This window comes from Toxotes jaculatrix, chromosome 13 (assembly GCF_017976425.1).
Source record: "Toxotes jaculatrix isolate fToxJac2 chromosome 13, fToxJac2.pri, whole genome shotgun sequence".
In the NCBI taxonomy this organism is placed as follows: Eukaryota; Metazoa; Chordata; class Actinopteri; family Toxotidae; genus Toxotes; species Toxotes jaculatrix.
Genome location: NC_054406.1, coordinates 15978645 through 16006117, shown reverse-complemented (window position 1 = coordinate 16006117; position 27473 = coordinate 15978645). Strand labels below are relative to the sequence as shown.

At 43.2% G+C, this 27473-nt stretch overlaps 1 protein-coding gene across 1 annotated transcript; it reads right to left on the bottom strand.

Annotated features, from left to right (window-relative positions):
* Window positions 1-7406: 7406 nt before the first annotated feature.
* Window positions 7407-22085, bottom strand: dlgap3 (discs, large (Drosophila) homolog-associated protein 3). The gene is made up of 11 exons (XM_041053359.1): window positions 20994-22085; window positions 16461-16675; window positions 15878-15980; window positions 15552-15768; window positions 13487-14025; window positions 12769-12863; window positions 11583-11802; window positions 8891-9182; window positions 8702-8793; window positions 8372-8518; window positions 7407-7712 (listed from the first exon to the last, which is right to left on the bottom strand). The coding sequence occupies exons 1-11, from the start codon at window positions 22083-22085 to the stop codon at window positions 7407-7409; spliced, it is 3318 nt and encodes a 1105-aa protein (XP_040909293.1).
* Between the last annotated feature and the right edge of the window lie 5388 nt (window positions 22086-27473).

Below are 27473 nucleotides of genomic sequence, written 5' to 3'. Positions count from 1 at the left end.
CGTAAAATTAAGAGGCAGAGTTTTCTTACCATTAATCTGATGGCACTTTATGCCTTGTCCAGGTCTTATCACTTCAGGAACATCTTGTTCACTGATGCTGTGTTGTGCCCGGTTCCAATTACCTCTCTAAAAACTCAAATCCTGTCCCAGTTTCTGTAGTCTCAGATAAGATATGCAAACCTCAAGAGTGCTTCTGAAACATAAGCATGAGCAATAGTTTTTTTTTTAAACTACATAGTGCAGCCATGATTCAGAACAAGATGACTTCTGAATGACTGTTTTGATGTTCTGTGCAGCACTTGTTAGCACTTATATTTTCAGCACCCTTCCCTTGAGTGCCTCAGGATGGCATTCACCTCTCACATTTCTCTATTTTACTTACTGCTGACGATTGTAACCTGCTTCTCTCATCCTGAGGCTACCGCTGCGTGTCCCTGAGTCTTTGGTGGACACTTTATATTCAGCAGCAGTAGGCTGTGTTTGTTAATGCAGTCCTGTGCCACAACAGTTGTGTGAATAGATAAAAATATCTCCTCAATGTGTCAGTATGAGTTAAGACCTTACTGAGAAGAGGATACCCACGGGGACTGTGCGTTTGACTCCGAGTGCCAGCGCCAAATTGTTCTTTGTTCTTTCTTTTAACCTTTCTTAATAGATGTATGTGGCCTGCTCTGTATTTGAATTGCAAATTCCTCTAAGCAGAGACAGGGAGAGACAAAAAAAAAAAAGAAAATGGAAATTTTCTTTGGAAAATCTTTTTTACTGACCCCTGCTTTGCATCTTTAATGCATGCTGCTCAGGTGGGTATGTCTGCACTGCGAGAAAAACAAGTATATTTACTGAGTCACTTAGCCAGATATTTAATCTTAAATGGTTTTATCACCAGTGGGATGAGATTAAAGGCATTAACTTAGGAAAGATTTACCCTGAAACATGGGTAAATAAAGCAGATAATTACTTCAAAGTTATTTGAAATGGAAATGAATTATTATACTTGTTACAAAGGCCCTAAAAATGTATTTTCTCAGTCAGCCTCTACTCCTGGCGTATTTGTCCTTTTGTCCTTTCACCCTGGTTCGAAGTGGGTGAGGTTCTGTTGGAAAAAGACGATGTCGTGTGACCAATCAGAGTGACTGAATCGGAGTCTGATGACACTGATTATGAAGAGTTTTCTCCTCATAAATAATAATGAATATTTAATATAGAGAAAATTTTAAGATGAATTTACTTCAGCGGTAAATAACTTAAGGATTCCTTTGTTTAGAAATTAAAAAGAGTCAGAAAATCGACACAAAAGAAAGACAAAGGAGACACAGCACCCCCCTAGTTTAACTCGCTAAAATAGCTTTATAATAATCATATTAATAGTAATAATATCAGCCATTAGAAAATGTTTCGACAACGTTGACAGTGTTACATTCTGTGTTGGGGTAAACCACGTCACAGTGTGCCATCTCTCTGGGCTTCAGGGCTATCAGACGTGCTCCTTTGACACATCTAGATCCATAAAACATACGAGCTCAATAAATAAATTTGTATGTACAAAAATGAGAACCACAACACAACAAACAGAATCATGATTTACACTTCACTGTGCAACACCCTCCGTCGTCCAACACATACTCAGGCTGCGTCTTTCCCGGTCACCGTGGTGCTCTCATGCATCTTGTGTATCCACTGGTGGCACCATGAAACAAAGTTCATGTCTTATGGCATCGCTATTGCTATATGCTCCAGTCAATTCCTTTTGTAGGAGGAAAAACAAAAGCATTTAACGTTTGTATGTACAATATGCTGTCTTGGCACTGAATCAAATGCGTATAAAACAAGAGAACTCAAGGATAAAGCTGAGCTTAAAGACAGAAAAGCTCGCTGTATTAAACCCGTCTGATTATAAATCATGGTGTTTGGTGAGGAATACGAGAAACAGAGATGAAAGAGGAGGACAGGTGGAGAGAGTAGAGAACCAGGGGCTATTTAGTGTTTGCTACATTACTGTATAGAGTAGAATACAGAGAGTGGAGAGTCTGTATCAGTTTGATGTCCGTGTTGTTTCCCTCCTCTGGCAGAACTGAGAGTTCAGAGTGGAATAAAAGGACAAGGAGAAAGAGGGTCTTATGTCTGGATCTTCCTTTCAGTCCATCAGTTCACTCCTCACAGGGGTGTCCATCATTGATCCCAGAGAAAAATGTCTTCCCAGAGTTTTATTGTCAGTTTGCTTTTCTTCTACTCCATCACCTTAGTAGCAGCGATTTAAGACTTGTCATCGTAGATTAAAGAATGTTTTTTTTTTTTTGTTATTGTACACAAGACTCGCCCTTGAATACAGAACAATGTTTACTCATAGCTATAATTGACAACACCATTTATAATAATGAGAGTGATGGCAATAATTAATCCTTTAATGACAATAATCATACTAATAATAATAATCATATTGTAATAACAATATATGTAATATTGAGAAGAGCAATGTCCATTGGCAACATGTATTTACAGTTTTGTAAACATGAGGGTGGCAGGGTATTATTTTTTTTTGTTAATTACACAGTAATTGCTCAGTTGTCTCTGACCCACATGGTTACCTGTGTGTGTACCGTAGAGCAACATTACAGTGTTAATACACACACACACACACATAAACATACAGTACAGTTACACCTCAGTGCTAAAGGCACATTGGAGTTTCAGTTAAACATCTTCTTGGCTGTGAGCTGCTCTGGAGGGAGAGGGAAAGTAAAACCTCTGAGAGGAGAAGCAAAAACATATATTTTAAGGATGTTTGGTCAAAGTAAAAAAAAATATTAAACTTATAATTGTTAATAAAATCAGCCCTGGTTTTTGAAGCTACCTAAAGCCAGTTTTTTAATAGCTGTTCTGTGTGTTTATATCTTGTTATCATGTCTCTGTATGATAGTTTTCATTATTAATGTCTGCTATTGATGTGCTGGATTCAAATTCTAATTCCTTCCATACGAGGGAAAATCAGCAAAAGACAATGCATGTTAGCGTGTTTTTCCATCCCCTACTAATACATGAACATTAGGAGTTTACTGCATCGGGACAGACAGTTCTGGAACTGGGTGCCATTAAACCATTGCAGAAAAAGACAGGACAAAAACGTGTCCCTGTCAAACCTAAAATGGCAGAAGAACAAAATGAAAAACATGATGGAGATATGGCTTTTATATTTGTCTTGTATTAATTTGTGGAACGTTGCATGTTATTAATTGGTCCACGCATCTGATACTTTTGTCAGCTGATTTTTTTTTTATTTGAGTGGAACAAAAGATTTTGCGCCTCAGTCACCTTTTTTTTTTATTTGCACTTGAATTTCCAGTGTTTCCTCTTTGTTTTCTTAGATGCAAATTAAAAATACACACAAAAATATTTGTATAGAGACACACTTATTGTGTAAAGCTGTTTAGGGTAGTTGCTGCTAATGCAACATTTTCCTATTGATGCTAGTTATTTAAAAGCATTTAAATCCTGCAGAGAGTAATGGAACAAGAAGAAACAGCATCAGCTCATAGCTCGAGCTACTTAGCTGGAAAGACTCCTCCAGAGCAGCTCTGTGTCTGAGAAATGTCAAACTAAAACTCAAATCTGCTGCTACAACATCCCTCCTGCTCCACTTCGTTGCAGATGCACAATATACAGCACACACATCGGCTACAATTTGAGCTCTCGCCCCAATCACCACCTCCTTCACTGCTTTTTGACTCTGCTGCTCTCCAGTCTCAGAAAATGGCTACTAGAGAATCTGGGCTCAAACAACAAGTGCATTCCCCCTTTCGCTCAGAGAATATGGACAACATTCCTGTGGGACTGCTCTGGTCCTGTATTTTCAGGGTCCGTCGGCCGTGTGGTGCTAGAGAATCCCCTGAGGACAGAGGCCTGGGTCGGGGCTGGAGACACTGCTGCTAGAAACTGAGGTACTCGGAGTTGACTTGTCCGTCTGGCTGTCCATGTGGGGTTTTTGCACTTCTAGAAAGAGGGGAAAGGGTTCGTATAGTTGTCTGGTGTGTTGGTGAGTGTTCGGATCATGTTTGTACAACTATACACCCAGATGGTCCCCTGTGTTTATACTGTGCAGATATATAGGAGGACAGATGGATAGGTAGACTACTGAACAAAAAGTATGGAAGTCACAACCACCAAAAAAAAAAAAAAACTGTGTTTGCAATGGACCTGTTTCAAGGCAAGGTGGCTGGCTAACACCTCAACTTGTGATCAGAAGTAAAGAGGAGAAAGTCAGCGAGAACTGAAGAAGTAGTAGTAGTTGCTACCGTGGATAAATATCCAATAAAACCTCCTTGATTCCTGGTGTCCCTCCAGGTCAAAATGGGAAAGACCTTGCCACCCCTCTGCATGTAGATTTGAGGATTTTGAGGGTGGAGTCAAGAGTCCTTCACAGTGGAGTAACAGTATAAAAGCAGGTCTTTGTGCTTTGTTTGATGAGGGCTTTGTCAGACACCACTGAGAAGTTGTCAAGTTTGAGGGTAGCAGAGGAGAGGGGATGAGGGGATAAAAGGCTGCTCTGCAGCCCACCCTGCTGCAAATGAAATACACATGATGTCTGATTCTGAGCCCTTTTTTTTAAATCATTGCCAGGGCAGCTTGTTTTACGTGGAGGTTGTTAAATTGATCTGTTGAGATTTAAATCCAAACACTGATTGCTGTTTCAAGGTTTCCAGCATCGCTGTCCTCCAAGGATATAATCTTTGTACAAAGAGGTGACTCACTGAAATAACTGCATTGTAAAATCTTGTCAATTTTTTTTCTTTCAATCACAAAAAAAGCTACAAAATTTGCTTTCCTGTTATCGGTCAAAAAAAAAAAAGAGTTTCTGCTAAATTTGTCATAAAACATGCAGTATTAACAAAATCTGCCAGTCTTATGTGTATATTGCAAGTGGAAGTGAGGGACACAACAATATTCTCTGCAGATTTTATACTTTTCTATTTACATATCTTTCTCTCTCGCTTTCTCTTATACATATAGATACTGTAAACTGTTCAAACGAAACCTCCACATATAGCTGGTTAGGCACATGTAGTAGTTGGTTCTAAAGAGGAAGTACAGGGAGGGGATACAGCAGTACATGTTGTTAGAACCACAGATAGATATACAATAGGCCTAAGGAGGATCATACTTGGCAATTAACGCTCTTGCCAGTTATACCCTGTGAACCTGACCCAGCAGTCACAAACTGAAGATAATATTAATCATCTGAAACTCTTTTTCACATGTACTGAGTCTGGATATGCCACACAGCTGTAGTATCACACAATGCTATAATCTATCATAATAATACTGTAGTATTTCACATTTGATATATGCTTTTTTTGTACATATACTGTACTCAATAGTCTCTACTAATCTAGAAATGTAGATTATATTATAAAATATACATCTCCCATTAAAATATCCCATTTTGCCAACACATTCCATCCAAATTTTAGAAAAGAAATAAACAGATCATGCTAAAAGATTCTTATACTTTGTGGGGGGGGGGGGGGGGGTTGCCTTTAAAATGGCTGATTTGGACTTTTTAGGATTCGCCGGGCTTCATCACATGTCCCTAATGATACACAGCCCTTCGCATTCACGCTACACACACTCACACAAGCCTTTACGAAACATTCGTACAAACTACTTAGATAAGAAATATGTGTTCTGACATAGATTTGTAAATGAGACCCTTCAAAGCTTTTAAAATCGTGCTACACTTCAGTGTTCAGTGGAAACACCAGATAGTATGATTTCAGGAGGTAACTAAAGAGGACAGGGAAAGGAACACGCAGTGCAACAAACATACAGTCTAATTCCATTCATAACAAGTGTTACTTAATCTCAGCAATACACTATCTAGTTGCTGCTTTTCTATAATATCACAACTGATGGTTTCAACTCTTTATCGATTCTTTGGAAAGGGATTGGAGGGAGCTACATACAACACGAGTCCTTTTGTTTTCTTTCAATCAGAGAACTCATTCCTTCTTTCATCTGCAACTGAGAGGACGGTACCTCAACTTAGGCGAGTGGATTCTACTGAAGACTTTGGCAGCTCTCTCCCTTTCGCTGTGTGATCCACTACCATCTTAAGTATGTAAAAACACCTCTGGAAAGTCCACTCAAACAATATTTGTTAGAAGAAAAAGAGGAAACACACTGTGTGTGTTGGGGACAGAACTGGAAAAAGAAAAGAAACTGATCTTCTTTCATGGCTGTTTTATCAGGACGTCTGTTAATTTCTGACTGAGGTGGAGATAACGCTCTTCAGACCGCTGTTGTTGGGTTGGGTCCACATTTGGACCACTTGGTGGTGCTATAGTCTCACAGTGAAATGGGGGCCTTGTCAGTAAAGTCCTGAAAAGCCACCAAAATATATTCTCCTAAAAATTCCCAGCATCCTCACCCCTGAACACTTGAAACTTCAGATAGACTACATAAAAAGCAAACGGCTCTGAGTTGTTTTTTTTTTTTTTGTTTTCCTGTCTGTGATGATGTCAAGGCTGTGATGCTATACTGCAAAAGCTCCTTTTGGCAAACATGAGTGTGCACACTATGTACAAACAGCACTTGCACATTCAAACAGCCGCACTTGCTGAATGCTGACGGTAGTCGACGGATACGCGGGACGTGAGGAGTGAAGGAGAGAGACAGAAAATTATTTCATGTTCTTTGACTGCGTGCCTGGGTGGACAGATGGCACCTGGGTGAAAAGTGCCAGCTGTAGTTGGCTGACTATGCTTGGAGGATGTTCTTTGGGGATTGCCAACCATCTGACTTTAAGGGCATTTAAACTAACGGTGAGAAATTCATCCATGTTTATTCATCCGTACTGGTAGCATCAGTGAAGAGTATGGATACATTGTACATACTCGTTGTGATTCAGCCACCCCACAAACATAATATGGAGCTGAATCTGCTGCAAATGGCGTCAGGGATCCATATGGGGAGATTCTGTCAGAGGTTTTGTGCCTGTTAAGCCCTTTATTTTGAAGTGCTAGGTGAACACGCACAGGCATGCTACTACTGCGTGAACCTCTGCTGACTAGTGTTATAAAAATGGACTATTTGTTCTCAACCAAAATGAAAAAAAAAGAAATTCAGAGAGTTAAAAAGGTCTATAACTCATATCTGCTAACTTCCATTTCAGGTCTAGGCCTCTGTGTCAGTAAAATGTCCAAATTTCAAGACACTAAAATGGCTGTCATTGCTTGTTTAACGAGCGAGATACTGGAATTTGTTGTTGTGGTAAGAGAAGTAATGGAAATGCTGAGGGAAAGGTAGCAGATAAACAGCAATGACCCGCAGAAGATCCAAAACTAGGCGCAGGTATGCTTCGCAGGAGTGAGGGTGAGTGAGGAGGTGGAGAGGGAGACGCCACAGTCTTGTGTTCAGAGTCGAGTCTGGGCTTCAGGGATGTAGATCTCGATGCTGTCGGCGCTCTCCGTGGCCGAGTTCTGCCTGAAGGAGGCGGTTCTCTTGGTCTGCAGCAGCCTCCTTCTTGCTTCTGTTCTCTGACGGTCTCCGAGGTCCAGGGACTTCTCCCTGATGGGTAAGGTGTGTCCACCAACACGAGGCACTACCAGGCCCCCCGACCCACCTCCGGCACCCACATCTCCAACACTATCGGCCCGGAGGCTGCCACTCACCCCACCTGCTGGCTTCTTTGGTAAGGGAGGAGGAAGCTTCTTGTCCTCCTAGCTCGTCAATGATGAGACATAGATTTAAGATGTGAACGGACAGTGGGTTCATTGTGTCGGGTGGTGAGAAAATGGTTTCGTAAGGTTGAGTGAAAGGAATCCCATGCAAAAAAAAGTGAAGATATTGGGAGAAACAAAGAGAATGAGAAACCAAAGGGAAAAACCAAAGGGAAACAAAGGTAAAATTCAAGAGAGGAAGAATCATGGACCGGGACATTACAACAGACAGATAAAAAGCAGGCAAAAAGTATCTCGCCATACATAAAAGGAAATGAAATGGGAAAGGAAACAAAAATAATGTAAAAAGAACAAGAAGAAAGGAGAAACAATTGTTAGTTTATCAAGAGTAATGTGGCTGATCAGTGAGTAGTCTAACCTTTATGGACAATAATGTAAGAGACAAGTACTGTCTTCTGTCTGACCAGCTGCAGTAGACGCAAAAATGAGTTACAGTTGCAAATAGAATAATTTAACAGTTTAAGACGCCACTGTCTCGTGGGCAGCTCAGCTCAGTTCCTCTTGCTGCTCTGAGTTTTCACAGCCTGCAAAGGCTTGGAGGGTACAACCATCTGCGCTACTCTTCTGCACATTGCCATCTTAGCTCTGGGGGGGTTCTGAAAGGAAACCAGGGCTGTTTGGATACCCGGGCCTCTCACCTTCTTTTCAGGTGGGAGCCTCCAACCAGAGTCCTTGATCCTCTGGAGGTCCTGAAACTTGACCCTGACGTCCTCTATGTTGAGCTGGAGCAGGTCCCAGAAGCCTGCCAGGTCCTGAGAGGTGGGCTGGGGGTAGGCTGATGGGTCCTGGGCAGGCAGGGAGACAGGATGATGGGTGACAGAGTAATATGTAAGGATTAGTCAAAGAGAGAACACTACACAGGACCAATTTCTAGTGTTTTTGCCTTTAGCAGCAGTGGATCTCAGCAAAACCATGCACCATGTGTAATGTGTGTTGTCATGATTTTGCATGCAATCACCAATACTCACCACACTTTGTTGGCAGAGGCGGAAGAACTGCTGGACTTTCTGAGACATGAGCATCTGGGCGCTGCCAACTGCATTCCGAATCAGTTCAAGAACTAGGGAGGAAACAGCACGTCAGTGGTTTCAGAAATCCAAGAATTATTCATTGTTTATCTTTATCTCTAATCTTTTCAATCCTCCTCCCAAACTCACTCTCCTCTGGCAGATCATTCTCCTCAGCCTCTTTCTCCATGTTCTGGCACCAGCCCTCCATCCTCTCCACCTCTGTCTGCAGGAGGCGTAGGAAGAACTCTCCATCCCTCATGCAAGGTGACGCTCGACCCGAGTCAGGTAGGCTCCGGGGGCCCTCCAGAGACAGCGTCCCCGCCCAGGCTCGCTCAGTGATGGGCAGCGGTGAGTGGGAACGTGGAGGCAAGTGCGGGTGCTGGTGGGGGCGTGGGTCTGCTGGGCAGGCCTCAGTGGTGTAGCCGCTCTGGATAAAGTCCTAGGATAACAAAAGAGAAAACTGTTTGGTATTTGGAGCGTCAATAATGGGTTTTGATTTAGCAATTTCTCCTCCAAACTTTCTGTCCATTGTTACCCGCACTCTCTATCGCAGTGAATGAAAGAACGTATTAATGGAAACTGAGCACATGGTGAACGCTATTTGCATTCCTGCCAGGGCTTTCATGCCATGTCACTGATTTACAACAAGAAACGTGCCAGCAAAGGAAGGGTAACAGTGAGCTGGGCTAACGCTACCACTAACAAGCTTATCTGCTGACAAGCTGTTTGCTGTCGGCTGATGACCGTGGTGCTGTTTTATTAGTTTCTGTTTAAAAAAAATGTTACAAAGGATCCATTTCAGTAGGAATTTAACACTGAAAATGAAATTTTAAAATGAAAATGTTTGACAATTGTTGTTTGTCTGACATGCTGTTTTGTCTTTACTGAAAAAAAATGTTTTGTTGAATTTACTCAGTTTTAATATTGAAAGTGGTTGCACGCAATACACTCATCTAAATCTAGACATATGTTTTAAGTTGACTATACTAGTAACTTCAAATAAATTATATAAGCAGTTTCAGCACAATAATTCTGAGTATTTGTCTGATTTCCTTAGTAATTCTAACTAAACCCATGTTTAATTTACTTAGTCATTATGTATTTCATATATTGTGGTTACCTAATTTGTTATTGTGCTTTAAATTGAATTGTTTTATGCCACTGTCATGGGGAGACCCCGTGCACTAAAGTAAGGCACATGTGCTACACACTCTTTCTCAGGTAGATTTTACCAGAATGTTGATCCTGGTGTGAAGTGCTGGTGGTGATGTGTGTGGCATGAACATTTGGAGGAGGGGGTGAAGGAGAGAAGTCACACTGTGACTGTGTATTTGATTTATTGAATTTAAATTGTGTTGACCTGTCTCCTTTGTTGCATTTCTTCTTCTGTCAGACCAGGAACAGCCAAACCTGGGCTGGAATGTTCCATTTGGTTAAATAGGGGGGTTCACAGGGGAAGAAACCAAGTGTGGTAGAGTGGGAGGGGTGTTTTGTCTTTTGTGGTGAAATGACCTGTATAAGTATCTTGTTTAAAAAGAAGTATGTGTTTTTAAAGTAAATTTAACTGAACTTCTATTTGATAATATGTTATTTAGTATTGGGATTATTGTAAGTGTGCTGGAAGAGATAATTGATATTTCCTGAGAAGGTGCAGTCCACCAGTATAAAAGTGAGGAGGCTGTGGTGGCCGGTGCCTAAAGGAGCGAAGCACAGCTCCTGAACACAGCTCCAGATTGTAGCTCCTGCCATGGGCCCAAACTTAAAGAGCATAGCCAGAAAAGCAGTTTAGAGCAAATTCTTTTGTTCTGTATTATTTTGATTCTTCTTGAGAAGTGCTCTTGAGAATCCCCCCCCCCCCCCCCCTTTTTTTTGCTTACTTTTCTTTCTGGTTGGCCCAAAGTGCATTTTTTAATTTAAGTTTTTGAATAAGAATTTTGCATAGAATTGGGAATTGCTCCAGACTGCCACAACTCATTGTTGTATACTGGGTTTTTCGGCCACCCCCACATCTACATATGCATTTTGATTGTTTTAAATAATAATAAATAAAATTAAATAATAATAATGAAATGATCAATAATGACTTGAATTAACATATTTTACATATGTAGAATAAAACTATTTAATTTAAAACACAATAACAAATTAGTTACCCACAATATATGAATTACATAATGAATTTAAGTGAATTAAACCTGGGTTTAGTTAGAATTACTAAGGAAATCAGAGTAAGAACTACTCAGAATAATAGTGCTGAAACTGCTTACAAAATTTATTTGAAACTACTCAAAAATATTAAGTACAGTCAACTTAAAAACATGTCTAGATTTAGATGAGTATATTGCGTGCAACCACTTTCAATGTTAAAATTGAGTAAATTCAACAAAACATTTTTTTCAGTGTTCATTAGCTGTTATTTCTCCAGACAGCCTGGTGGAGGTCTTTTGCTGGGTGACAGACCCACATTGTAAAGAAATTGAGTCATAATTTATACTAAAAGGATCCTTAAACATGGTTTTTAAAACCTGATTAATTAGAGGTCCTGTGGCATGAATATTCATGAAGAGTATAATGTCATATATTTTAGATGATGGCTGCTTCAAAGCTTTAGCATATTTCTCTCTTAATCATCATCAGAATAAAGAGACGAATCTTCTGACAAGCTTTATTTTACAGTTCATTTCTTTTATAGAACTAGAAGATAAGTTAGCAGGGCTACAGAAAACTAGTCTACAGACATGTCTTAATCCATGCCCTGAAATCTGACCCTCGCCCTGAAATTGGTGTCTGTTGCTTTGCAAATGTTTTGTGCATCACTGCAGACATGCACATCGCTGACCTCTCTGTAGGCCCACTGTCCCTGTGTGTGGACGGTGCGGTGGCACTCTGTGTACTGGCTAGCAGACTCGGGCTCTGACGAGTGCCTTTGAAAGGAACAGCCAAACTGAAGACTCTTATCCTGTGTTGGCACGGCGATGCTGAGCCCCGGGAAGCCCTCAGGGTCCAGGTCGGCCTGCACGCTCGCCGTCACGCTGTTGGAGCGCTTGAAACGAGCCCGCCTGCAACACAGGGAGTCACAGCAGGCCCAGAGCCATCCAGTCACACAAAGTCATCGCATGCAAAAGGCTTTCTCAAATGACTTTTTTTGCACGTTCCTGTTTGAGCTGGAATGGTCATGCTGTCACTGCAGTCACTACTATTCAACCGGCTGTGATCAGTCCTGCTAAATCCTCTGGCATATGACGCACCAGTGTGTGCAAATGTCATGTCAGTGGACTCAGTGATGAGTGTTTACTCTATTACAAGTTTATACCCCACCTCCCCTCATCCGTCTTTGCCGTCTGATGAGGTGTGAGGTGTGACTCAGTTCTCGCGCTCCTCTTTTCTTCCCCGACGCCACACTGTCATCCTTGATGATTGCAGGAGGTTGGGGGGACATTGTCAACAGGTGCATGATCACACACACAGCTCGAGGTTTTGGGAGAATGCGATGCTGCCAGTGCTCGCATGCTCGCACGCGTGTGAATCTGACCCATAAGCGACGCAGGATATAATTAGGAGAAGGGCTGCATCACGTGTGAAAGTCATGTCGAGTGTATGATTTGCAGTAGTCATGGTTACAGTCACTAATGGCGAAAAACAAGACATTCTTGGAACAAAGCGTTACTGAGTTCAAGCTGTGATGTCTGATGAAATGTTAAATGAAATAATAAGATCTAGCCAAGAAATCAACCATAGGTGGCTGCACTGTGGGGCGTCTGGGACATGAAGGTTCTTTCAAATTATATATGAAAATTATTCACATAAATTACAGTAGGAGGACCACAAGCTCTTGATGAAGCCACATATTTTTGGGGAAAAGATAAATTAGGGAATAAACAAACGCACGTCTTAGTTAGTGAGTTTGTGTCTGTAATTAAAGACAAGTTAAATGCCAGGCAAAATAAACACACTTCCAATTGGGAAGACGTTTGAAAAATAAACACTGTTTCCCCAACTTTGACTTTTAGGTCTACTTCCATTACCTTTTGTCATCTTCCACTTGGACTCCTATAGAGTGGACCTCAGTAAGAGCTTTACCCTCTGCGTCTGAATCCGACAGGGTCTCCGAGCTGTCCACCTGGATCAGGAAAAGCCACAAAGCACCACAGTCAGATCGCAGAGGTCTTTGTTGAAACACGCTTCCTAAAGATGTGATACACAACTGGATTCAAAGGAATAATTCTATGCTTAGGTAAATCTGTTTACCAGTGACTCTATGGCTAACTAGTTGTTAATGTTATGTCTTGTTACAGCTTTTTTTTTTTTTTTTTTTTTTAAAGAAAAATCAAAGTGTCAAAACCACAGGTTACAGCCAGTGTTTATAGTGAAGTGCTAGTAGGCAGATTATGTTACTAAGCTAAGCTAAATGGCTGCTGGCTGTTGCTTCATATTCAACAGGCACACATGAGAGCTGAATTGACCTTCTCATCTAACTCTTGGCAAAAAAAAAAAAGCAAATAAGCATATTTCCCAAAATGTCAATCTATTGCTGTGAATTAGCGAGGATATTTTTGATCTGTGGGGAGAGACAGGGGAGCAGCTTCTCCCTGATTCCAGTCTCTTAGTTTTATATCACTGCAACTTGAAAACTTTTGGGTTTTGTTGGCCTGACAACACAACAGCAGGTCAAGGAAATTGTTATAATCCTGTTTCATTGTTTCATGACATTTACTAAACTAAACTAAAACTGCCCTTGCTCACCTGCACGGCAATGGATGGACTCCACTTTCTCCCACCACGTCCTTCATCCTGCCCTACAGCTTTACTCAGCACTATGCTGTTCTGAGGCAGAGAGGCTGATTTCCCCAAGCTGGCCCCAACCCTGCCGTCCCTCTCCCTGGCCGGCCGCGGTGGCCCCTCCAGCAGACTGTCAGCTGAGCTGCTGTGTTTGGCCCTCACACCGACTCCAGGTCCCCCTCCGTAGGGCACCAGCTCCCGTGAACCCCTGACCCCATCCAGGCTCTCTGCTGAGTTACTGTGCTGCCTGGAACGTCCAGGGCCCGTGGCGGTGTAGTAACCTCCTCTGGAGGAGCGACCCGAGGGCCCGTCAGAGCTGCCCAGATCCACAGAGTTGCTGTGCTGCTTCGGGCGCCCGGGGCCTGAGCCTGAGGTCAACTGTCCGCTGCTCTGGAAGTAGGCATCCTGGGTGGACTCAGTGCTGCTCTGGGCCCGCACTGAGAGCGAAGACTTGGACATGCGAGGTGGGAGTGGGGGAGGAGCACCTTTACGATAAGGAAAGACTGAAGTGTCAGAAGAGCGGGAGAAAGGAAGACAGAGGCACAGCGGCTGTTAAAGGCAAAATGGGGAACTATATGAACAGGGAGCAGGTGAGGTGGATACTTACAAAAGGGACAGACTGGAAGGAGAAGATGAAAGGAAAGAGAGAGTGAAAAGAGGGAAATTTATTGAAGTAAAAGGAGGTGAGCCAATATAGAAAGAAAGAGAGAAAACAACAAAATTGTTAATAAAAACAACGACAAAATGATTTCTAAACTTAACTCACTATTTCTTTTCACCAAAAATCAGCATCTGGTGTTAATTTCAGTGAGAGGCAGGGAGCCAAGCGGTGGAAAAGACAGACATGACAGAAATGACAAAAAAAAAACCCTCTTCCTTTGAGCTAACTTAACACTGCTTCTTAGGAAGATAAAGCAATTTCCTGAGAGAAATATTAAAATGAGAAGCACAGATTCGGTCCCGTCCTCCTCCCTCACAGCTTCGCTCAAACGTATATGCGCACACACACACACAAACACACAGTTTATTTTCACTGAATAAAGGATCAAACTTTAATTCATTTCTTTCCAGACATCTTCATCGCCAGCACGCTCGTCTCAACCAAGAAGCTCTTAACCTCCAGTGTGCGTGCGTGCCTGCGTGTGTGTGGGTGAATGTGCGTGTGAGTTTGTGTACAGTGCATGCGTGTTTGTTGCTGATGTATGTGACACTTCACAGAGGCTTTAATAAATCTCAGGGGGGATTTGCTGGTCTAAGCTTAGAAATGTGAGTCCTGTGAGGCACTAAAGTGGCTCCGCAGTCTACTGTACAAACACACGTAAGCAAATACACGCACCCACACACACACACACACACACACACACGCACCCACACTCAATCACCAGTGAATGCACATGGAATGAATATTAGGCTTGAGCAACACATTTCTTCATAAGGATTTATTGGAAAAAAAAAAAGAAAAAATCCAAATCCACAAAAAACAAACATGTTTCAAATCAAGAGCGATGGGGAGGGAGAAGGCAAAGAAATGTGACCAGACAGAAGCAGCTGGAGTCACTGAGCTATCATCATAATCATGAGTGTTCCTGTACCTATTACTGAGCCAGAAAAACTTGCTATCACACAGGGGAGGGTGATGGGAGAGCTGAGATACAGAGAGGAGACAGAGATGACAGAGAACAAAGAGCATGCACAATAACATGCACACCAGCCTGAGCTTATAGCAGAGGAGGAGAAGGGCAGAAAAAAAAGGTTAAAAATTCAGAATGGATGCACACATCGCATGCAGCTGTGCAGTGGCTGACAGTGCGGGGTTTGTGGATGATGTGTGTGTGTGTGTAACTCGCTTCTGTCGAGGTAAGCAGGCACAAGCTGTCATAAAATTCCTTCTCCCACTGGCTGCCCTACTGTGTCTCCCACCACACTGCCGCCACATAAAAGACAGCCACACGCTCTCCTAACACTCACACAGACACCGCAGACGTTCACACACTGGTGGACTGAACCACACACGTGCACACACACTCACCGGCCCCACCCTTGATGCTTCCCTGGGGCCCTGACATGGAGAAGACGGAGAGGCAGTCGTCGTCCTGGGAGCAGCCGGCCTGGATGGCGCGAACGTAGCTGTGGCTGCGAGTGCGGAACACACCCGGAAGATCCAGGGCCTCCACGGCTTGAGACTCCACCTCGCCAAACATGGTCTCACACACTGCCTCAAACTGACGGTTCAACGTATCTCCCAGCTGGAAGAGAGAAAGACACTTGAGTCCAGTTAAGACACCTCAGTATAGAGACTGGCCTCTGGCGACAGATCAGTGTAGATCTTAAATCCCCACATAATGCTGTTGTTACCTGTGAGCTGGTCAGAGAGCGGGTGTAACTACGAGACCGGGTGTGGGTTTTGGGCGTGGTGCGGCTGTTAGGGTAGGAATCTGTACACTGCTTACACGAGTACCTGGATAAAACATAATAATAAATAAAATCAGCATAATGAACTACAGCGTGTGATGAAACCATCGCCTAGTTGGTGCTGTATCCTGGCTGTGAAATCTGCAGCCATTTGCTTTGCTATTTTTGACATATTTACAACACGCGGTGCACCATTTGGTTAACCACGACAATCAAAATGTCACTGAGTCATGTTCTATAACAAAGCCAGTTGTCGTCAGTTTGAGAGTGATTTATGCTGCATTCCTATGTCAAGTGGGAAAAACTGTAAAGCATCAAATCATAACTCCAATTTTCTATTTTCTCTGAAATCATTATGCTACTGAATATATTTATGTCCACGTTGGGTAAGTAGAAGTGCAGTTTCCTTGCAATTTAGCAAGATAATTAAGTCCAGCTGATTGTTAGAACAGCAGGCTCAGTCTGGAGCAGAGCAGCATGCACGTCCTTCAACATGTACAAAAACATTACATTTGTGACATTTGACCTTTGATCCATGCTGATAGATCGTCTAAAGGCGTCCCTCTGAGCAATCAGGGTGGACTTGGGCGAGGCTTTGGGGCTGGTGTCTGAGTCGACACTGTCGTCGTCACCCATGGCCTTGATGTAGCTTCCGCTTCGCATGCGGCGGCAAGGAATCTCTCCTCCGCTGTCGGTGGCGCCGCCACTGCCGTATCCACCTCCCCAGTCTTCTGAAGGGACCTGAGACACATTCACATGGACGTTCACATAGTTATAGGTAGACATAAGAATGAGTAAGGAGGAAAACACAACACGTAGTGAGTAGAAGTGTACGACCATGTGGAAGAAGACACATGGTCAAGTTTGTTTAGTACGATTCTCTATAAATGGATTAAACACAGAGTTAATATGAGTTAAAAGTAAGTATGCATTCTTCGTCTACACCAACTGTTAAGGGAAAAGCAGTTAATGACAATGTGAATTAATCAATGTTGAGATATTGAAGGTGTTTTCGCTGCGCTGTTGGCAGTTTCTTCCCAATATCTGTTAACAAAGTCAAAAGACTTCTGAAAACAGAAATATATTTCATCGCTGAAAAATATTTCACACCTCAAACAGAAGGACAGCGATGATTCAGGCGTACAGTCCTGGCACACGGGCACACAGCGTTGGGTTGTAAAGCAAACACGCCAATAGGGATAGCTCAAGCATGCTCATGCACACGATGAGAGAGAGAGCGCGCACATGCATGCACACAACAGTATATGCCTACGCATGGGATGATGATGTTGGAGAAAGAGAGAAAGGGACAAAGGGGGGACTTACAGAGAGAGAGAAACTCTGACAGCTGGAGAAACACTGACACAGAGAAGGAAAAACAGTGTAAGCCAGAAGCCGACAGACAGAGCAAATTAACAAATACACAGACAGGCCAGGTAGACAAGCAGAGAGGACAGACAGGCAAACTGTAAGAGAGACAGACAGGAAAGGTAGGTGGCATACAGAGAGACAGACAGACGTATGCAGTGACAAAACAAGAAAACAGGGAAGCAGAATAGCAGACTTAAGCGCACAGAGAGCAGGAAGACGGACAAGCAGATGAAAGAGAGCCTGATGAGGTAACAAAAGGAAAAACACACATACACACATGGGGACACACTCAAGACAAGAACGTAAAGAGGAGGACAACACATACAGAACTGATAAAAGAGCAGAGAAATGAAACCAAAAAAACTGACAGGTTCCCACTGCAGATCTGTAAAATGTATGACTCCTCATAATAAAGTCAGAAAACCTCCATACTCTTAAAAATGTTCTCCCTTTCTGGTTTGTTGTCGGGAGTTTTTCTAAAGAAAAGCAGCTTAATATGGCACCTCATACACCGAGTGAAGCTGTGAAATGTTTTCTTGCATCTTCATCTGAGGTGACGTGTTTGGTAGACACAGCTAGCAAGACACAATAAAACAGATCACATTTAATTCAGCATTAACTGACCAAAAAAAAAAAAAAGGTGAGATGTGAGCAGAATTTGTGACCCGTGAACACAGTGGGTTAGAAGTGAATGAAAAAACTCCGTAGAGCTGAGGGGGAATTTCACAGTTGGTGGATAATTCTCTGTGGGTTTGTTGCTAAAAGTGAAACCTTTCACATTATTCAGTCATTTCAGTGTTCAAATAAAAAAAAATACATTGATTAGTGAAGCTTTAATTTGCCTCACGAGAGCTGAAGTGAAACTCAACCTTGGAACTTATCATTTTTTTCTCTTTTTTGTTATTTTTATTTGAAAGAGCTAACATTTTTATTAAAAAAATGTAGAATTTCTGCTTTCAAGTGCCTTTAAAGTACACTATTATGGGATTAGGCTCTCTGCAGAGATTAGAATGATATTAGATACTATCTCTCTCATTTTTATCATCCAAGAAAGGCTGAATCAAGGGAAATTGGACCTGCTCGTAGAATATGTTTCACTTCTCACCCACGAGGCTTCCTCAGTTCAGAACCTCAGTTCTCGATTCAACCTTTCTTGGATAACTATGACCTGGATGACCAAGAATCTTCACAAATTATGTTAGAGGACAGAAAAGTTACAAGGATCTTAAGTGTTTGCTCATTTTCTTGGGAGATGTAGTTCCTGTAAGCTAAAAAAAATTGTGACTGAATGTTTCAGTTTCTGACAGCACTTGCTGCAATAGAAGGCAATTTGATTTACAGAGAGATTGTATAGAGTTACTGGAAGCTACTGGGAGCTGTGACATCAGCACTTGGACTTTCTATAACACATGAGTATATCTATTAATCTTTTACAGCTTTTTATTCTGGAGGACCAGGACTGAGTCTGATATGTAAATGCATGTGTGTGTGTGTCTGATCCCACTTCTTCTCCAGCGCGATGAAAGCTTTATACTACCTAAAAGGAAAGACCCTTGGATCATTTGGTTTTTGCAAATGCTTTGAGGTGTGAGGTTAGTCTCACACACATGTGACCAAATGAAAACACCTACACACACTGACACACACACACACACACACACATAGTCAAGGCCCCAGGGTTTGGCATGCAGCTGAGTGTGTGTTTTTAAGGTCATCACTTAAAAGATGATTCAGCCTAATCTCCTGATCCCCCTGGCCTTCTACTATCTCTCTCATTTTCTCATCCTGCTTTTTCACTCCTCCTCTCGCTTTGCCCCTTGGCTACCATCACCTCCTTTATCTCTTTTCTATCCCTGAGCTTGCTTTGCTATCTCTGCATCCCTCTATCTTGCCTACCCCCCCCCCCCCCCCCCACCTTCAATCTTTGTCTCTCACTCTCTCTCCCTGCCTCCCTCGCTGTTTCGGTCTTCATTTCACTTTTGCTCCATATTCTTGTTTTTGTCATTCCTTATCTATCAGACACAGGCTGAGAGGAAGAGAGAGGCTCAGGGAATGGAGAGCGCCGGGTTCTGATGCCGCACATCGTGATTGGCGTTGACACCAAGGGAAAAAACCTTGCGCAAGTCCCTTTGCCTCTGACCACTGTAATTCGGACTTCAGTTGCTTCTGTTGCTTAATTTTCACTTCGAGCTGCTTCACTTTTTCTTTGCTTTTGTGCAGCAAACTTGAGCAGTGTGGACTTGTCAGGACAAGCTTGTACGTACATGTCAGTGTTTCAAAAACCCACTGCTTCAATACATATTTGCGGCATGTTCCCTGTTATACAAGATTGTTTTCCCATATCTGTATAGCCTGATGGTCAAACCTGGTGATACTGTTGCACATGAGGATATTTTACCTTAATTCTCTTACCTCCAGCTCCATACAGGGTCGTCAGGATCTTTTCAAAATCTGATTCACCAGCTCATGGCTAACTTTGTCTGTCTGCTGTTTGGTGGGACATAAAGCTCTGTAGAGTTGTGAGGAATTGCACATTTGGGTGATAATTTCCTGTGTGTTCATCACCATTAGTGACCACTTTAATATTCATGTAGTCATCATGATCCATTGTTACTGTAAAAGTATTGATAACAGCAGCAAGCATTTTAGACTTTGCTTGCAGAGAACAAGGCTTCAATTCAGAGCTGTTGCTTCAATATGGCACCTGTGCTGCTGTTTGTCCTGAGATCTAGTCCTGGTGGAGTCGACCTGAACAGCTCTATATCTGCAGCTCCAGGAAGCTGCCAGCTCTGAAGCCATGGATCAATCTGCCTGACTTCAGCACATCTGAACACAGCACAAACTTTGCTCCACAGACTGCTGCCCCCCCCCCCCCCAACCACACACCCCCCATTCACAAAACTGCTAGTGACGCCTTGAGATATGAGAAAAGCTGCAGTGGTGAAGTTCATTTCATGTCCTCAGGTGTGAATGTGATGGTAGCCTAAGGCACAGAAGCAAATTGTCCTTTGAAAACGCTAACACACACACACACACACACACACACACACACAGCCGCGCTCTCACTGTCTCTTCTATCAGCAGACCTCAGCTGTGTCTAAGGGATGAGAGTTGGAAAAACACCAGGGACTCCTGTGGCTACCTGCTGTTTCCGTAGAAACACAGCCTGCATGGCAGCTCTACCTCAGCACAGCTGGAGGTTTGAGCGTGCGTGTTTGTGTGTGTATAGGACTGTGTGTGCTCTCTCCGCTGCCTTGGTAGGTACACTGTAATAGCCATTAGCTTTTCATTTTAAGGAATTCGTGTATACAAGTATCGGAGAAAGGGCAGAGGGAAAATTGCATGTGTTGGATTTGGTAGACAGAGTGTGGTTCTTAAAACAGCAAAATACCAAGACATGTCCATGAAGTTGCTTAGGTGGACATTTAAACCTTTGAACTTTGGACTGTTTATTGGATTTATAGATGTTAATCTACTTTTCTGTGTCTGGACACAGTAAGCTGTTTCTTTATATGCTAATGTACATTGCCCTTATATGTGGGAACCATGCAGGAAAAATGTGAGGTCTTCTGAGTGGCTGACTCAGAAGTATTGCTCCTTTTTGCTGCTGAGAAGTAAACAAAGTCACCCACAAACTCTATTCCCTCTGTACACACACACATTGGTTGACATGCAGGCGTACACACACCTGCAGGTAGTGGAAGGTCCTCTCCTTCAGTTTGCTTTCCATGGGGACAAGGGCTTTGTTGTAGCTTCCTCCCCTGGTGGAAGGGTACACCTCCCTAGCCTGACTCACTGTCATGGCTGACCAGGTGCTCCTCTTCAGGGAGTGGCCGTGGTGCCCATGGTGTCCCCCTGCTTCGCTCCCGGCCAGAGCCATTGTGGTACAGGCCATGCACTCCCCCGGCCCGGGCCCACCGCCACGATCCTTGGGCTTCTTCATGGTGAGCTCCTGGATGGCAGCATCCAGGCTCTCGTGTCCGCTGGGATACCCCCGTCTGCCCCCGCTCACCAAGAAGCTGCTGTCGCTGTCCAGGTTGTCGTCAGAGCTCCACCAGCCTGCCGTCCTGCTGCGGTGGCGTCTACCCGACTCGTGCCGCGAGTCTCCGCTCTTGCTACGCTCTCGAGACTTGCTTCTCCTGGTAGAGCGAGACTGGTGGCCTGAGTAGTGGCCTCCACCGTCCTCCCCTCCACTCCTGTGGCCTCCTCCTCTTTCTCCACGGTAGTCCCCACCTCCTCTTGTGCCATTGTACTCCCGCTTGGAAGGCGCTTCCAGGGAATGGGACTTGGCAAAGAGGCGCTGCACGGAGTTGACTAGGTGACGGATGCGGGAGGGGCTTTCGCTGCGTTGCTCGGCACCCCCACTAGCAGTGCGCTGGTACTGCAGTGTGTGGAAGCCATCAGGATGAAAGGGCACCTGCTTCTCAAATTGGTCCATTAGGTTTGGGGGAATGCGATGCATCTTCCCTGCGTGGCCTGAGGACAGGCACTCCTCACAAGAGTCAAACGACTGGAGAGCTGGGTGCTGGCCGGGGTGGGAACGAGGGAATGTGCCCCCTCCAGAGTGGCTATGGGAATGGGAGTGGGAGTGGGAATGGTGCCTCTCCAGTGCCAGAGCCTCAGCCGGACCTCCCGGAGGATAATAGTGGCCGTCACTGTGACCCTGGTAGTAGTCTCTGCCTGGGCCATCACAGTCCTCAGGCGTGCAGTGACAAGGGCCTCCCCCGCCACCACCAGAGGAATGCTGGGACATGCTACGGCTGACATGGTACCCTTTCATAGGCGCCGGGGCGTGGTGGGCCGTCCGGGCCGAAAGGGGGCGCTGTGGGCGTGACAGGGCTGCACCGGTCTCACCTGGAGGCACAAGAGGTGTGACCATTTAGATTCGGTATCTCAGGAAACAGGAGTGAACACATTATATTTATGAATAAAAATATTAAGCTTATCAAATAATTGAATCAGGTGTTCTAGTAACAGTTACTGTCTCACTAAGCAGAAAAACCGTGAGATGATAAGTGCTGCTGATCACTGCCACTTACTCCTCTGTTGCCTCAGTAGAGTTTCAAGCCTTCTAAACAAGCAAAATCACATAGTGTCCACATGAGAATACACCTTGCACAAAGGACAATAACTTGAAAACAGTGGTATAATACTTAAACGACAGGACTCTGAGTGAGTACAGGCATAAATAACTTAATAGATGTTCTTCTTGCACTGTGTATATGAGACACAATGTGGGAGGTGCAGCAGAGTGTAATTCGCTGTACGTTGTACAAATGAATCACAACAAAAAGAAATAGAATTTGTAGATTGATGTCCAGATTGTTTTCTCTCTTTTATCAAGTTGCCCGATGAATTGAAAGTGAAAACAATGTTTTTTTCTGTTTCTGATTAACATTTTTATTGATGTTGCACTTCATTTTTTTTTTTTTTTTTTACCTAACCAAAGACAAACAGTGCAATAGCTGAACATTCATCCCGCAGGCTGCAATAAGGAGCCACAGACAGCTTTCCTCTTCTCATTCATCTCAAAGGCTGCTGGGCTGATAAATCAAGAATATTAGCCTTTCTTTCTCTCTCACGGATCCTCTTCAGCTTCTGCTTCGCTCTCCCATTTAGCACCTCTCGCTCCTCTCTCCCGTTCATCGTTATATTCATCAGCTCAGCACTCCTTGTTGTCTGTTCGAGCATATTCGCGAACGTCTGTGCTATCAATTACGGAGCAATTTCACTGCTTGAGTAGCAGCTGAACAATACCATGATTCACAATATCCAGGTGACCAGGCAGAAACCAAGCCTACCGAAGCCTCGAAAGGAAAAGAAGTGCAGGAGGGGATGGGATATTTTCCACAAAACAAATGCAGGAAATGAAATCAGTTCACCTTGACAAGCTACAGCCAGAATGTGGCACAATGTAAACCTTATCACTCGCACACTCCGGTTTTTGTAAGTAAAAGTCAACAGAAAGGAAAAAGGATAAAGACTATCTTTTTATTGCCTTTCCAACACATGGATAACAACTAAGATTACATTCCAAATGTGGTAATCATGTATGTTATTGAACTGGCATTAATTGCTGCTGCTATAATCACATCCTCTATTAACCACAGTCTCCACTAACTATATAATGAATCACAGGCACACAGCCTGTTTATAATGCACACGAGCATTTCAGTTCTAGATTTGATTAAACTGAGATGAAATTACTCGATGAAAGCCAGAATCGAGCCGCTCGCCTGGACAGGATTCTCTGAGCTCCTGTGAGTGTGTTTGTGCTCGTCTTTGCCGGCTTTCACACAGAGATGAGAGATGGGGGACAGATGCTGGGATAATCATTAAATAGAGCGTGGCCTGTTTGCCTTGATTGGCTGAATGAGAGCCGCCACCCAAGAAGCCCCTCCACATCCAGCCGTGTCATTGGTGTAGCCGTGACGACGGCCCTCTCCAAGTCAGCATCCCACCGTGGACAGATTTCAGACAGCCGTGGCACCTGGGTGGACCGGGCCGCCTCACACTGACTCTGCGTGTGTGTCTGTTCATTTCACTGCAAAAAATATCCATTGTACCCCGGGGCATATTTATGGAGACAAAGTGCTGCAACACTTGTTTTCATTTGTTTTTTTGTTTTTCTATAATTTTTGCTTTTATTTTGAAGTATCTTAAATGAAACCATGTAAGAAGTTTAGACGGGAAATATGTCTTTAGTGAAACTGCTATGTGAAATGCATACACATCTGAAACATAACAAGGAGCCCCAACTATGTCATGACTAGCCCCTAAAGGAGCTGTTTTCGGAACCCTTTTGTTATGTTTTGAACTCTTTTGTGGACTTTTGAACTTTAGTTTGTTAAGTTTTGTTTATAGTTCCTGTTTTATTTTGAAGTCATTGCCCTTGTGTATCTTGTCTTGTGCTACTTCCTGTCTTTGTCTTGTTTCCCTCCATTTGTGATTGTCTGCCCCGCCCTAATTGGTTTCACCTGTTGCCCATTGCGTTGTGTATTTAAGTCTTGTCTTTTCCCTGTGCTTGTTGGTTTGTCTGTTTCCACCCAACTCTGTACCTGAGTCTGTGTCTTCCCCGTGTTCATTCCAGTGATAATTGTATTAGGGTAAAAAGTGCAATAATTCCCACAGAAATGTCAGGGCGTAGAAATATAAAATAACATAAGAATCTCAAATTTGAGCTTAAGTCTAGTACTTGAGTAAATACACTCTCCACCACCAAGCTACTGACTGAAACACATAACTAAATCCTAAACACCAAGGACACAGGCTATACAGTATACTGATTTCTTAGCAAAAAATCTACTTTGAACTACTGAGAATCACAGATTATGTCCCTTCATGTACAGATTTATTTTATCTTATTTTAACAACGATCCAGCTTGAAGTAAACATGCTGTACCACATAGCTTGTTGAGACAGACATTTTTTGCAGTGTATCGCACTTGCATGTGTGTGTCCCTGTTTATGAATAGACAGCAAAGTGAGCAGCGCCGCTCTGCCTGGAGGAGTAAATTAAACCATGTTCTGTTTATTATGAAGTCTTTGGCTTTGGAGCAGGCTGCTGGCTAGGAGCTGTCAATCACGGTGACATGCACACACTTGTCTGAACGTGTGCTTGTGTGTGCATAGACACCTATGCGCACAGACAGACAAAGATGGAGGTAGAAAAGGCGCAGCTGAACGTTGGCTCTCAGTCTTCTTTGTTTCATTCTCTCTATCCATCCCACCACATGTCTCCCTCTCCTCTCAGTCTCTCCTGCTGACCTACTTCCATCCATCTTCAAGTCGTGTCTCTCTCTCCCTACGCTCTCCTCCTTTCTTTGTTTTTCTTTTCTTTTTTTTTTAACCTGTCAGTCCGTCTGGCTCTCTGCCTGTCAGCACTTCTCTGTGCTGAGTTAATTACAAAGTTTGTTTCCATTTTTCATCTCTTGGCCTCGACCGATCTGTCATCCATCACTGTCCTCTCTTCTTCATTTCTTGTCAGATAATTGAGGTATTACAGCATTATGTACACATATTTTATACACTAAATAATACACTGAGACTTTCAAGGTGCTCCTTCGGCTCCTCTTCCATTAATTACCCTCTATCTTTTCAGAGATCTCTTCATATCTGCGTGTACTGCCACTATTTGATTTGACCCTACCTACTTCCCTTCCTTTTGTACCTTTCCATTCGGTTCTGTTCTTCTTTGGACAACGTCAGCCCTCCTCTCCGAGTAGTCAGAAATATTCAGTAGCTGCTCAGTAGGGAGTTGGAGCTGTACAACATGCTGTCATTGTTTAATACTGCTTGGCATCAACATGATTGTTACAGAGGCTTCAGTCTGGAGCTGTTTCATTTTAAATATTCATGTGATCATGCCAGCTGCTCTGACCCACTTTGCTAACAGCTGCGTCTGCCCGCTCTCTGCTGTCTCTGCGAGTTGTGGGTCAAAGGGTGTTCCATGTCAGTGAAATACTGTAAATTCACCCTCCTGAAATTCTTGTAATGATACAGTAAATGTATTTTGATATCTTTTCCTCACTTAAAATTTAGTTTTCGCTTGTCTAGAAGCAGGGCAATGAAAAAACGTCAGAAGACAAGTCCGATGGGAAGACAAATCTTCAGCCATAGAGAAAAGAGACTGCAGCATCCAAGAAGAAAACGATCAGAGATAATAATTCAGTCAGGGACACTTATGCACAGTTAGATTTAGGAGATCTGGCTCTAATAGAGTCAGTTAAATCAACAATAACAAAAGCTTTGCACATACATTAAGGAGGAGGTTGGGGTGGAGGATCTGTGGGAGCAACTGGCGTGAGTGTATCAGAAGAGTTATGGAGAGAAGCATCTCTGCTGTAAACCTGGATTAATATCAGTATGAACAGTGAGCTGATGGCCAAACAGCTGTGAATGTGCCAGTTATTATGGAGCATGAATGAATGAACCTGCTGAGGGTAAAAGGCCTCACTTTCAGAGAATGCAGTAAATATCTCATGGAAATATTTCATGAGCTAATACATGCTATGTTATAATTCTTACATGGATTTAAAGTAACAGTTACAGATTTTGGGTGATACACTCGTGTCTGGCCAGCAGTCCTTTAGCTTAGCTTAGCATAAAGACTGTTAGTTCTCATCTGACTCTCTGCAAGAAAGCAAATAAGTTACCAAAATGTCCAATTATTCCCTGAATATATATAAAATGTCAAGAATTACTATTTTAAATAGTTTAAATAGTTTTTTGCTACCAGACAGTAATGGGAGACAATAGCAGACAATCATTTGGACAAGGCAGGCACAGTGTTGGCTTTTATTGAAACGGGCCAACGCTGCGCGGCAGTGGGTATTGTTCCACACACTGGCTTTGTTTGACAGCTGATACAATGAACCGAGCTACAACGTGGTCAGGGGCAGATATGTCGACTCATTTAAGAAGACGAGAAGGTGAACTGCTCAGAGCCCTTATAGAATTGTAGTCAAACAATAGGAAAGTTTTCATTAGTCTGGTATCTGTCCACATGTGCCAGTACAGTAGACCTCAAAAATGCCATTAACCACTGGAGCTCTGCACACCCATAATGGAGAGTGAGGCAGACAATAGTGAAATGTATAAATATGGGAATGGGAAATAATAGAGGATTGGCTCGGCTGTGTGTTGGCGTGCACTTCCATCTTCACCAGCCAGAGAGACATGCATGCTGGGAATCTGGCAGAAGGGCTGATTTGCTCTTCTCAGCTTTTAGCCATGAATGATCTATTTTCATGTTTCCACTGTCTTTCTCTTATATGCACACACACACACACACGCTTCCCTGGCAGACTGGCTGGTGAATGCTGTAGCTAACCCGTCATGATCCTGGAAGAATCAAGGATGATGGAACATTTCAAGGGTGACCTGTGAAAGAGGACACATAAAATATGAGCACAGCGGCAGGTTGAGCAGCTGCAGCTCATCAGCTTTGTGCATATAGAGAGGGAGTCTGACGTGGAATAAGTGAAATGAAATATGAAGAAAAGTAGACAATATAAAGGCTATAAAGTTTGTTTTTACATGGTACATGCTTTCATGTCTATTTTGGATGAAGATGCTTTCAGGTGGAAATTGGCAGAAGTTAATCTACAAACATGGTGGTGCAGATGGGTACGCTGCAGCTGTACACTCACACACACACGCTCTGGAC